Source organism: Gorilla gorilla, chromosome 23 (assembly GCF_029281585.2).
Source record: "Gorilla gorilla gorilla isolate KB3781 chromosome 23, NHGRI_mGorGor1-v2.1_pri, whole genome shotgun sequence".
In the NCBI taxonomy this organism is placed as follows: domain Eukaryota; kingdom Metazoa; phylum Chordata; class Mammalia; order Primates; family Hominidae; genus Gorilla; species Gorilla gorilla.
In genome coordinates, this window is record NC_086018.1 from 31,772,957 (window position 1) to 31,786,396 (window position 13,440).

At 45.0% G+C, this 13,440-nt stretch overlaps 1 protein-coding gene across 7 annotated transcripts in view; it reads right to left on the minus strand.

Moving 5' to 3' along the window:
• Positions 1 to 13,440, minus strand: part of LARGE1 (LARGE xylosyl- and glucuronyltransferase 1) — a 759,370-nt gene that overhangs the window by 585,214 nt on the left and 160,716 nt on the right. For all 7 annotated transcript variants that reach the window (XM_055375362.2, XM_055375363.2, XM_055375361.2 and 4 more), the window contains one exon: positions 12,232 to 12,419. In XM_055375362.2, the coding sequence (XP_055231337.1) occupies positions 12,232 to 12,337 (106 nt within the window). In that variant the 5' untranslated portion in view covers positions 12,338 to 12,419. The remainder of the gene's footprint in view (positions 1 to 12,231; positions 12,420 to 13,440) is intronic.

The following is a 13,440-nucleotide window of genomic DNA, read 5'->3' on the forward strand; positions in this document are numbered from 1 at the left end:
TTGTTGCCCAGGCTGGAGTGCAATGGCACAATCTCGGCTCACCGCAACCTCCGCCTCCTGGGTTCAAGTGATTCTCCTGTCTCACCCTCCAGAGTAGCTGGGATTACAGGCATGTGCCACCACGCCTGGATAATTTTGTATTTTCAGTAGAGATGGGGTTTCTCCATGTTGGTCAGGCTGGTCTCGAACTCCCGACCTCAGGTACCCGCCCTCCTCGGCCTCCCAAAGTGCTAGGATTACAGGTGTGAGCCACAGCGCCCAGCCCTGTGCTCTCCTTTTTATGGAGAAGAAACTGACCTGCAATGACGTTGAGTAACTTGTCTATTTCACTCTGTGATTTAAATGATGTCTACTAAAATTCAAACTCCCATCCACTTGTCCTTGGGGGCTACGTTCCCCCAACCATCAACATTTGCCCTATAAAAAGTCCTTCTGTAATTTTCAAAACTTTTATCTGTTTAGGCTGTAAGCCAGCCTAGATGACTCCTGATGTCCGTTCCTTCTCTTGATTATATGAGTCTATGACAGAAACAAAATGCAAACTGCATTAAAGGATTAACTGAATTTTTTCGTTATACTGGCTTATAAGAATCCTGCTAGCCACAGAAGTTCGCATGTCTTCTCTCTTGTCCAAGATACCCCATTTTCACTTGTCTCAGGGTTTGTCTCGTCCTTGTCTAAAGCTTGAGCATATCGACTTTGAAATGTCATCTACCAGTTGTTTCTATATCTGCAAGTTCTTGAGTGACTGCAGAGTAAAGGACCTTTTTAGACAAGGACAGGCTCCCTTGCTTACTATCTTGGTGGCCTTGCTCAAACGGTACAATGTCCCTGAGCCTTAGTTTCCTCATCTATAAAATGGGACAAGGATGAAGTTGTTTGGGGGAATAAATGAGATAATATGTGTAAAATTCCTAGCCCAGCACCAGGCCAAAAGGTGGAAACTCAAAGTCTAAATGAGCCAGACAGAGTCAACCACTGCTATACGCAGATACCAGAAGCTCTTCCCTCTCAATTCTGTTCTATGTAAACGACAGTGCAGGGATGACACAAGGATCAACAAGGAAGGATGGAGATCATGACAAAATGGATCATCCGAGCACTGTGCACATGGACAGCCGGTACTCAGCTCCAGCCAGTAGCTACTATGATGAAATGAGGGTCTGGTTTTGCAGATCTTTTCATTTTTTTTAGGGAAAGCCAAAAATCATGACTTCTTATATGCAATCTCCCAATGTTTAACCATTAGCAACAAATTCAAAAATGGTAAAAGCAGTAGGCGGGCCAAACCCAACACAAGTGCAAGCCAGATGCAGCCAATCTTGGTTTAACATGCGATAAATAGAAACGATTGCTACAGTTTCCATTATTGTTATAGTTTAAATAGTACATTTCCTTCTTGTGTTTCTATATCTTCCACAATATAATAATAAAAGGGTTTTTTTTCCATTTCCAGGAATAAGGATTTTTATGAAAATTCATGTTTGTTGAATAACACAAAGGAGAATATTATCTAATGTGGCTTGGGGTCAATATCAAGCAGTAATATTGTTTTAGTATTAATTAGAGCCGTGTCATTGCAAGAGCTGCTAAGAATACTGGTCTTGTTTCCAACTGATGAAAACACTCATACAGATTAGGGTTTTTATGAGTAAATTTCAGAACTTGAAATCAGTGCTGTGATCCACTCTCATAGGGTGAATATCTGTCCAAATGGTATATCAGAAAGGAAAAAAGCCAATGTCGTTACATAGAAGTGTTAAACAATGATCTCTAAAGAAAAGTTTCATTCTTAAAAAGCATTTGAACTTCAAAGCCCAACAATGACATAGACTCATATATCCCAAAGGTTAAGAAAATTCCTCTCATCTAAAAACAATGCAAAACCTACAAAATCACTTCAAATTCTGCTATCATCAAGATTTGCATAGTTTTTTGAAAACTAAAATAACATATTCAGAAAAATGAACGAGTCCTAAGTGAAATACTTAGTGAATTATCATAAAGTGAGCCCAGCTATATAGTCATCACACAGTTTAAAACTAAAATTAAGGCTGGGCGTGGTGGCTCACACCTGTAATCCTGGCACTTTGGGAGGCCGAGGAGGGCAGATCACCTGAGGTCAGGAGTTCGAGACCAGCCTGGCCAACATGGCGAAACCCCATCTCTACTAAAAATACAAAAATTAGCTGGGTGTGGTAGCACACGCCTGTAATCCCAGCTACTTGGGAGGCTGAGGCAGGAGAATCGCTTGAACCCGGGGATGGAGCAGAGGTTGCAGCGAGCAAAGATTCTGCCACTGCACTCCAGCCTGGGCGACAGATTGAGACTCTGTCTCAAAAAACAAAACAAAAACAAACAAACAAACAAAAATTAGAATTAAATTATTAGCAGCATCCCAAAGTCTTCCTTGGGCCCTGCCCCAGTCTCTGTTCTACCCTCCCTACCAGAGTTAACCACCATCTGGATTGGTAAGAGCCTACATTAATTTTTGCCTGTTTTTGAACTTGGTATAATTGGAATCCTATAGTATGTATTATTTTGTGTATGTCTTCTTTTGCTCAATACTGAGAGTAATTTCATTTTCATCACTCTATAGTACTTCACTATATAAATGTGCCACTTTTCTTTTTTTTTTTTTTAAGACAGAGTCTTGCTCTGTTGCCCAGTCTGGAGTGCAGTGGCACGATCTTGGCTCACTGGAACATTCGCCTCCAGGGTTCAAGCGATCCTCCTACCTCAGCCTCCCTAGTAGGTGGGGCTACAGGCATGCTAATTACTACCTAATTACTACCAAGCCCAGCTATTTTGTATTTTTAGTAGAGATGGGGGTTCGCCAGGTTGGCCAGGCTGGTCTTGAGCTCCCGGCCTCAAGTAATCTGCCTGCCTTGGCCTCCCAAAGTGCTGGGATTACAGGCGTAAGCCACCACACCCAGCCCCACTATTCTCATTTTAGTGTTCATGAACATTTCATAGTTTCCTGTCTGGTGCTATTATAAGTAACGCTGATGTGAGCACTCTAGTACTAGTCTTTTGTTTCCACCTACATGCATTTCTCCTGGGTGTATTGCTAGGGGTAGAACTAAGGGATCATGGGGTATGCTTGGCTTTGCTTGGTAATACTTTGGGTAAGTTTTCCAAAGTAGTTATATAAATGGCTATCTTTTACTTAAAATTAAGAGACCTATTCAAACATCAAAAGGACCCTCTGAATAAAATCCTCCCTCCTTTTGTTAAATTGGTATCCAAAATCAAAAAATAAAATAAAATAAAATTGACTTAAAACCAGGAAACCTGCAACAAAGAGCAGACATTCTGAACTTATCTTTTCAGAAAACCTTAACGCATCATCAGTTACTGATTAAACACCTATCATAGATGAAGTATTACGGTCTTAAATCATTCAGACAATTCAGACCAATACATCTAAATACAGTGCCTTTCTCATGAGCTGTAAATGAAATGTTGGATACATATATGTCAAATTCAAATGCAAGAACCCAAAACTCCAAGGGAAGAATGAGATGTCCATATGAAAAGTGCATGGCACACTATCTCTGCTCTATCCATAAAGGACAAGAAGAGAACGGAGAGGACGTGGGAGCATGGGACTGTGGGAAAGTGGTATGGAAGGCAGAAAAATGACCCCCCAAAAGATGTCCACATCCTAATCCCCATGGCCAATGAATATGTCATCTTCCATGGCCAACAGGGCTTCGCCAGTACCATTAAATTAAGGATTTTCAGACAGGGTTGTTATCTTGGATTTTCTGGGTAGGCTCAATATAATTACAAGGGTCCAGCCAGGTGGGGCAGCTCACACCTGTAATCCCAGCACTTTGGGAGGCCAAGGCGGGTGGATCGCGAGGTCAGGAGATTGAGACCATCCTGGCCAACATGATGAAACCCCGTCTCTACTAAAAATACAAAAATTACCTGGGCGTGGTGGCACGTGCCTGTAATCCCAGCTACATGGGAGGCTGAGGCAGGAGAATCACTTGAACCAGGGAGTCGGAGGTTGCAGTGAACCGAGATCACACCACTGCACTCTAGCCTGGTGATAGAGCGAGACTCCATCACAAAAAAATAGTAATAATAATAATAATGGTCCTAATAAGGGGGGTACGAGAGTCACAGCCAGAGAAGGAGATATAACAACAGAAGTAGAGGTTAGCATCAGAGAGAAAGATTTGAAGATGCCACACTGCTGGCCTTGGGGATGGAGGAAGGCATCACAAGCCAAGGAAAGCAGGCAGCCTCAAGAAGCTTAAAAAGACCAGGAGATGGATTCTTCACTGGAGCCTACAGAAGGAACCAGCCTTGCCAACACCTTGACTTTAGCCCAGTGAGAATGATTTTGAGCTTCTGACCTCTGGAACTGTAAGATAATAAATGTATGGTTTTTTTTAAGCCACTAAGTTTGTGGTGGTTTGTTATAGCAGCCACAGGAAACTCATACAAGTTGCATGTTGGGACTCATGGCAACCACATTTCTTGATTCCTGGTCCAGGCCTCTTGCCATGACCTCTTAAAGGAGATGCAGCCAATGGATGCAGCAGGGTTATTTTTTCCACCCTAGCAGGATAGCCAATATTATTTTAAGACCAAAGGCTATGTATAAGAAAAGTAGAGGTCAAGTCAGGTGCAGTGGCTCATACCTGTAATCCCAGTACTTTGGGAGGCGAAGGTGGGCGGGTCACCTGAGGTCAGGAGTTCAAGACCAGCCTGGCCAACATGGTGAAACCCTATCTCTACTAAAAATACAAAAAAATTAGCTGGGCATGGGGGTGGGCACCTGTAATCCCAGCTACTCAGGAGGCTGAGACAGGAGAATTGCTTGAACCTGGGAGGCGGAGGTTGCAATGAGCTGAGATCGCACCACTGTACTCCATCCTGGGCAATACAGCAAGACTCCATCTTAAGAAAAAGTAAAAGGAAAGTAGAGGTCATCTTTGTAACCATCTCACAAGCAAATAATTGGGATAGACTTTACTGCCCTCTCAGATGCCAAGACCTTAAAGAGACTCTTAACAGTCTCAAGGTAAGAACTACAGACACATGCACTGGGCATTCTTCGGGATACATGTGTCACCTGGGCACTATTCAGAGCAGCCCACTTGCATGCTCACATTCTCATTCGTTGCAAGATTTTGCTCAAGCTCAGCACTAACAGTTATTAAACATTGGCTGAAAAAGTTCTTTTTTTTTTTGAGACGGAGTCTTGCTCTGTTGCCCAGGCTGGAGTGCAGGGCGCCATCTCGGCTCACTGCAAGCTCCGCCCCCCAGGTTCATGCCATTCACCTGCCCCAGCCTCCCAAGTAGCTGGGACTACAGGCGCCCACCACCATGCCCGGCTAATTTTTTTGTATTTTTAGTAGAGACGGGGTTTCACCGTATTCGCCAGGATGGTCTCGATCTCCTGACCTCGTGATCTGCCCGCCTCGGCCTCCCAAAGTGCTGGGATTACAGGTATGAGCCACCGTGCCCGGCCAGCTCTTCATTTTTGATCCATTTTTTTTAAAACACAACTTTTGTATTATAAGTCCCATTTCATTTTGCATTCGGCATCCTATGTTCTTATACTCCATAATATCCTTACTAAATGATACATTTGGACCACTGGTAGGACAGCAAAAATAGGCTTTCCTGCTAAAGCTGCTGCACAGCTTAGACTTGGTGGATACTGAAAGCTCCAGCAGATTATTCACCAATACCTTGTACAATCTGACTTCCCAGACCTTCCAGCACACTCTCTGGGCTGAGGGGCTGAGGGATGGGGGAGCAGACACAGGGCTGGGGAATCAGTCATGTCTGGACAAACCCTCCTTGGATAAAATGCACCACCCCCATCTCGCCTATTCCACCACACAAGTGCCCTGGGATTCCCCCATAATAATAACGCAAAGAAAAAGCTTTAACTTACAATTCTTTCACTCTCACTGCCAGTCTTCAAAATAGCCCAGTATCGGAACCGTATTTCTTTCTGTTGAAATTTACTGTGACAACACTCAAAAACGTTCATTTCAGAGGGGGTTCACATTGATAAAAACGGAACCAACAGGGAACTCAGGCTTTAGGAATGACAAAACAGGGGTGCAGGCTGATATCAGTTCAGAAGTGAAGATCCTCTGCCTTTTCATGACACTGGTTTTAAGTGTTCAGGACTTCACATCCTCTGAAGACATTTGCTTTTAAATAACACCCACATTGTCCCGGCCTGCCTCCCTGACAATGGGAAACCTTTGCACCGAGCTGGTTATGAATTATCAGAGGGCAGCATGTGTGAAGAGTTTTCTGAATGGCTGAAAAGCACGCTTTTTCCACATGCTGATAAGTCTCTAATAGCCGAACACATCTCCTTGATGGACAGAAAAGAAGAACCACATCCCACAATAAAACCCACTGGGCTCTGAGAAAAGGTGATTCTGATAGAAAATAACAGGCATGCTCTAAATTCAAATGGGGCTGTAGTTGAGCAGATTTACTCCAGACCCAGAATTAACATCACGACCAAATGAAAGGAGCCACATCCTCAGGTCTCATAAATCACAGATGCTCACAGCACCAAGAGCCCTTCCCTACCAGTGGTTCCTGTGTCCCTCAATACCACAGTCCTTCCCAGGGAACATTCACTAAGGACACATTAGGAGTGAGTGCTCAGTTAGACACTGGGAGTGTAACGACGAATAAAACACTTCCTTCTCTCAAGAAACTCATAAGTAAGTGGTTAGAAAGACACCAAACAAGCAAAATATCTCTTGATGAGTGCTGGTCATAGAAGTTTCCACATGGGATCTGGCATTAGGGGAAAATGACATTGAATGTGGGCACTGAAGGTGTTGGCTGGGAGGGAGGGTTACAGAAAAAAGAACTGAATAGTGGGCAGCAAGACCACAAGAGTGAAAATTAAGAATCAGAGAAACAGTTTTCTCAGGTAGTTCAACAGGGTATTATACCCTGAAGACAGACAGTATAGGTTGGGGAAAAAACAATTGTGGAAGACCCCAGAGTCATGGTAAGGAGTCCACAGTGGATCCAGGAGGCAATGATGAGTCCTGTCAGTACTCAAAGTCGGAGGAGGGCACATGTGTTCGTTCACTCATTCATTCAACAAACATTTGGGGACCAAATCTTCTCCCGGCACTGCAGTAGGTGCTAGAGGTGGAAGGGCGAGCTAAAGAGACCCGCTTTCTCCGTTCCCAAAGCTTGTAAATCTGCTGTGAAAACAAAAGATTATAAAAACAAGAAAAATAAAGAGCCCTGAGTATTAAGGGTACATACAAGGAGTTAGGTAAATAGGGAGCCAAGGAAGCCTGCTAGTTAAGGGTCAGGAGCAATTAATTGTGTTTCAGCTGAGACCCAAGGATCTAGGCAGCCAGACAAAGAAGAGGAAGGAAGCAAGAGCAATAGAGGGCGTCAGGGAGAAGAAAGAACAGGTGGGAAGAGCAGAGCCCACAGAGGGCGATGTATGCCAGGACTTAAAGGAATCTGGCGTGGCTGGGTAGAGGATGCCAGATGATGGGAGGCAGGATGGGGATTAGGGGATGGGCCAGAGGGGCTGACAAGGAGCAGAGCGGTGCTCTGATTTAGCCCTGAGGAGTCTGAAGAACGAAGGAGACCTGCAAGAAAGTGGGCTGTTGTGCTTAGTCCTGATCACAAAGGAGGAGTGGCAGAGCCAGGGCGACAGCAGTGGTGAAAGATGGGAAACAAGTGACGCAGCTACAAGGCCGAGCTTAGACTCAACAGGAGGTGGCAACCGAGACACGGAGTGAATGAAGGGAGACAAGGATTACTCCCAAGTTTAGGGCCTGAACGGCGTAGAGCTGGGAATGCTGACTGAGATGTTAGAGAAAGAAAGGTGGACTGGGAAAGAAATAAAGCAAGGAGTTGGGTTTAAGAACTAAGGGGTTAACGCACTAACAAAAACACCACCTGATGAGCGTCCTTCACCAGCGGTCACTGGGCCTTCAAAAGGTGTCTCAAGGAATGGGAATCTCATCTCTTTCCCAGATGGTGAACTCCATGCCTGACAACTGAGTCACTGAAACAGGTGTTCTTTCTTACAGGGAGACAATGCCTGCCTCCCCATAACATTTATGCATTGATCCTGCTTCCATGCTCAGGAGCAAATCACAGTAAGCTGACTCCCTCTTAGTGTCATAATTCCCCTTAATCGGGGAAGATTCTGGTCATTTTCAGTTCACTTACACCAGACGTTAGAATCAGAAGCTTGTAGGTAGAATGTCAGCACCCTGCTAAGTGCACTCGACAACTTCATTTCACGTCGGAAGAAACGAAGGCCTAGCATGAAGAGCAAGTGTGCCCCAGATCACCCAGCTCCTCTGGCTGAACTGATTTGAGATCCTGAGACAGCTGACCCCCTCCAGGGCTCTCTCAATATATCATGCTGCGGCGTGTAATCCAACTCCAAAACCCTATGCTGAGAGCAGCCACATCTCGGAGGGAGTTCTTGGCTCTGCTCTCAGGAGATCCATTGATATTAAACAGAGTCAAAAAATAAATAAACCCACATAAAGTATGAATAGTATTTCCATGAATACCGGCAGCAACTCTGCCCCTTATTTATGGCTTCACCTGCCACGAAACCAAAAACTCAAGGGTGTCAATAAATGGATTGTAACATTGTTGTGATGTTTAATTACAAAGAAAATAATGTCTCTGCGGGCCCTTTGGGAAATGCACTGTTGTCTGCGGCAACCGGCAGGGAGCTTCATGGAGGCATTGCCTTTGTGTTCTGATAAATACTCAGACTTTCCCAGAGCCTCAGGATCTCTGGGTCAGGCAGGGTCAGATGGGTCACCTTGTGTAACTGCCCGTCTCGCTCAGCTCCCTCCCACGATACTGGACTTGTGTTTCTGCATCTCTCATGCCAGGTATTTCACTACCTCCTGGGCAGCTCATTCCAGCTCTGGTCAGCATGATCCTCATTATGAGGAGCTTGACATCTGGCTCCTTGCCACGTCCCTCCATAGGTTTGGGGCCACCAGAGCAATCCCAATCTTTCTTTCAGGTGACAGCCCTTTGTCTGTTTGCTGAAGCTGAGCATGTACACCCTGAGCCTCTGCTTCTCTAAGGTAAACATCCTCAATTCTTCCCACCATTTCTTACATAACCAGATTTGAACGGGCACTGTCACTCACCTGGATTTTCCTAAGCATGCTGCCTCATCTAGATTGTCCTTACAGCATACAGTCCACAAATACAAATGCGGCAGCCCGAATGCACACTAACTGACACTCAGTAATAGAAATCTGTTGCCTTTGTCATCCTAGCTAAAATACTGCGTTAACATGCCCACATCACCCAGCCCCTACTAAATGCAGCTCGTGATTTGGTCCCAAGTGTGGGGTTCATTCTAAAGGATCATGTTGATAGATACAGCACCTACACCCAGCCTGTCATGTTGCCTCAAAGTATTTTCATGATCTTTCCAGTTTCCCATAATCTATCTGCCAGTCTGGTGAAATTGCTCAAAGTTAGTGATCAGTCACTCCACCGGCCACGATGGTTCTAAGCTGCCTTCAAATTGACCATCAACACATCTAACCATAAATACAGACAGTTATGAATTCTCCATAATCCAGATCAACTTCTAATCTCTTCTCTTTGGGAAACCATGCCATTTGCCTTTGGTGGCCATCCCAGTCACCCAATCTCACCCAACGTGTTTTAAGCAACTATCTATCATCCTGTGACCAGAAATAGGCACAGGGCTTAAAGTTAACAAAAAAGTACCAGCCTACCTCACTCCCCTCCCATAACCGCAGTGACTGGTTTCAGGAGGAGTTACCACAGGCAATTCAATCAGAGGCGATATTGCGGAATTAGCAAAAGGAAAAAATCCTCTTTCTACTGGGGTTGGTGAGGACAGGATGCAAGCCTGAAACCTCCTCTATGTAGATAAAGTCAACCTGAGAAAAACCAAGGCAGAGAAAAATAGAACAAAGGGATAGAGGGAGACCTAGCTACAAGCCCCTGGATCCAACTCTGCCTGAAGCCTGCCCTATCTCTGAACTTACAAATCCTATTAACTATCAAATTCTCTTTTCACCAAAAATCAATTTGGGTTGGCTTTCTGCCAAAGAGTGCAAATCAAAATTGTACAACTTTCCTCACCCAGATTTTGTGACACCCTGTCAAATCCCTGACCAAAGTTCAATCACTCATTGAGGCCCCAGTCTATAGCACGGTATTACAGTTAAAAACTCAAGCTCTTGAGTCCAATCCAGGCTCCATCTTGACCACCTCTGGGACCATGGGCAGATCACTGAAGCTTATTTGCCTCATCCCCCTCATCTGTAAAATAGGTGTATTAAACGCACCTGGCACAAAGAATCATTGTGAAGAAAGAGTAAACATATGTAGAAGTCCTTATAACAATACCTGGCCTGTAGAAATACTCAAAATACTAGTTGTTTGTACTGTCGTCATCACTGTGATGACAGAATCACAGTGTCTGTCATCACTGTCCTTGTTATACCATTATTATTATTACCAGCTTAGTTAAAAGTCAATGTTCTACTTATTAAACCTATACTAGCACGGGTGGTACCTCTAACTTCTTTTATAAAAAGGGCTTTTCCATGATCTCTGGGAGAATGTTTCCTTACATCAAGACCAACATCAACTCCCCTTCCTCTCTCTAGTCCCTTTTCCAAAAACTTCCCATCCACTGCCATGGCATAATCGGCTCTATCTACCTGCTTAGATGAAGGTTCTGACTGCTCCAGGGATGCACCTAAAGGGTGGGAACAGGGACAGGGGTGTGTCACCTGGCCTCGGCACTGGGCTGAGCATCCTGAGCCCTCCCTGCTAGACAGGCACACAGTTTCACCTTGTTTATATTCAGTCTAGCTAACTCAAGGCAAATCTCAGAAAGCGAAGTGGAGATCCTAATTAAAAGGTAGCCTTGAGCTGCCAATAAAATTATGCATAAAAGAAACATTTAAAAACACAGTTGTGACTTCCTTGAGACAGATTTTCATTTGAGATCTTCCTTCTGAAATTCAAGTGTGGGGGTAAATAAAAATAAAGTCAGCTCTTCAGCGCTGCCGTTCCCTCTCTCTCTGAAGCCTAGAAAACCATCTCCACAGGCAAAACATTGCACTGTATTTGAAACGGCTGGCTAGAAAAATGGTGAGTCTTGCTGTTCCCACTGATTTCTGGAAAGTAGCAGGGATCATCATTTGTTTTTATTTGTTTGGGGAGAGCAAATCCTTTGTTGCCTCCCTGCGCTCGGCCCCTCACGTAACTGATCATCTTTCATCCCCAGCCCAGGTCTGACAGCTCCAACAAACCTCTCCCACAGCACCCTGCCTTCCTCCATCACAACGCACATCGCAACGTGCCGCGATCATTTCTTAGCCTATCTGTCTCCTCCACTATCCTGTGAATCCCCAGATCTGTTATCTCCATATTCTCAGCACCAAGTTTAGTGCAGGCATCCAATAATAACAACAACACAGCCAGGCGCAGTGGCTCACGCTTGTAATCCCAGCACTTTTGGAGGCCAAGGTGGGCAGATCACAAGGTAAGGAGATCGAGACCATCCTGGCCAACATGGTGAAACCCCATCTCTACGAAAAAATAGAAGAATTAGCTGAGTGTGGTGGCGGGCGCCTGTAGTCCTAGCTACTTGGGAGGTTGAGGCAGGAGAATCGCTTGAACCCGGGAGGCAGGGGTTGCAGTGAGCCACAATCGCGCCACCGCACTCCAGCCTGGTAACAGAGCGAGACTCCGTCTCAAAAAAACCAAACCAAAACAAAACAAAAAAAACAGACAAACAAACAAAAAACACCACCACCACCACCACCACCACCACCACCACCACCACCACAATGTTGAATGGGTGAATAAATGAATGAAAAGATCGACCAACTCTTGAAACATATGGCTCCATGAATAGCTCAGTAATTTCTCCAGGGCCCAACCTTTTCTCCCATTATTGACAAAGTAATTGACTTGATTTGACATTTCTGTACCCACCACACTCCCACTGCATCAAGGTATGCCTTATTTTGCTTGTTTTTCCCTTTTTCTCCTCACACTGTTCACTGCTGCCAACTACCTGTGTGATTCTAGACAAGTCACTTCCCATGACTGGAAATACATATTCCTATTAGATGGCTTTGAGTTTCTTTTCTAGGGTTCTACGACAGCTAATGTTCCCTTTCTTCCCTCCTTCCCTCTCACTTTGGCTTCCATTCTTACCTTCGAAGCTCCCAGAAAACAGGTAAATCCAGGTGATGGCTGGGATGCAGAGAAGACTCAACGAGGCAGCCAAGAATTTCCGTCTCCCCCTGCAGATTCCCAGCATCCTCTCAGAAGTGGCAATCCCTAATCCCAACGCCGTTTCTCTGTCCGGAGCATGAAGTCCTCGGCCTCCCTCATAATACTCTCTGAAAGGAAAAGCAAAGAGGAAGGCCTGAGTTCTTAGCACTGGAGATGGATGTAAGTTATGGAAGAGAAACATCTCATAGATCCTGAAAGGGGTTCAACTGATCTAGGCTTCCTGCTAACCTTTCATCCCAAGAGATGATGCTGCCGTCTCGCAGTCTTCAAAACTGAGACAATAAATAAGTAAATAACAAAAACTGTAAGCTCTCTCTCTCTCACACACACACACACACAAACACGCACACACACATACACACGCACACTTTATAGTATAGGTTAACTTTGACACCTGAACTAACATACTTAAAGGAGCATTTAGTTAGCACCTGTTATGTACCACGTACGAACCATGTGCTGTGTTTCAAAAGAAGACTAGAACAGGCTGGGCGCAGTGGCTCACGCCTGTAATCTCAGCATTTTGGGAGGCCTAGACGAGTGGATAACTTGAGATCAGGAGTTCAAGACCAGCTGGCCAACATGGTGAAACCCCGTCTGTACTAAAAGTACAAAAATTAGCAGGGTATGGTGGCACGCCTGCAATCCCAGCTACATGGGAGGCTGAGGCACGAGAATAACTTGAACCTGGGAGGCGGAGGTTGCAGTGAGCTGAGATGGCGCCACTGCACTCCAGCCTGGGAGACAGAGTGAGATTCTATCTCAAAAAAAAAAAAAAAAAAAAAAAAAAAGACTAGACCAGAGGATGGATTCAAAAAGTGTAGTCTAATGAAAGAGACCAACAGAAAAGATCTATAACAACCCAAAGCTGAGATGTGCATGGACCACTCTGGAAGGGCAGATAAAGGTGCTGACTGCCCTGTGCATGGTCAGGATGGCAGAACAGTTCCAGCATTCTGGGCAGAGGAGACTGAGAAAGGCAATGGTATCGACTAAAGAGCACATGCCAAGGCAAGGAGATGGGAGAGGCCACCACCTCCATCTGCATGGGACTGTACCCTAGTCACAACTGAAAGCCTAAACACACTCACTAGGGACTGTCTTCATAGCTTCCACCCTCAATACGGA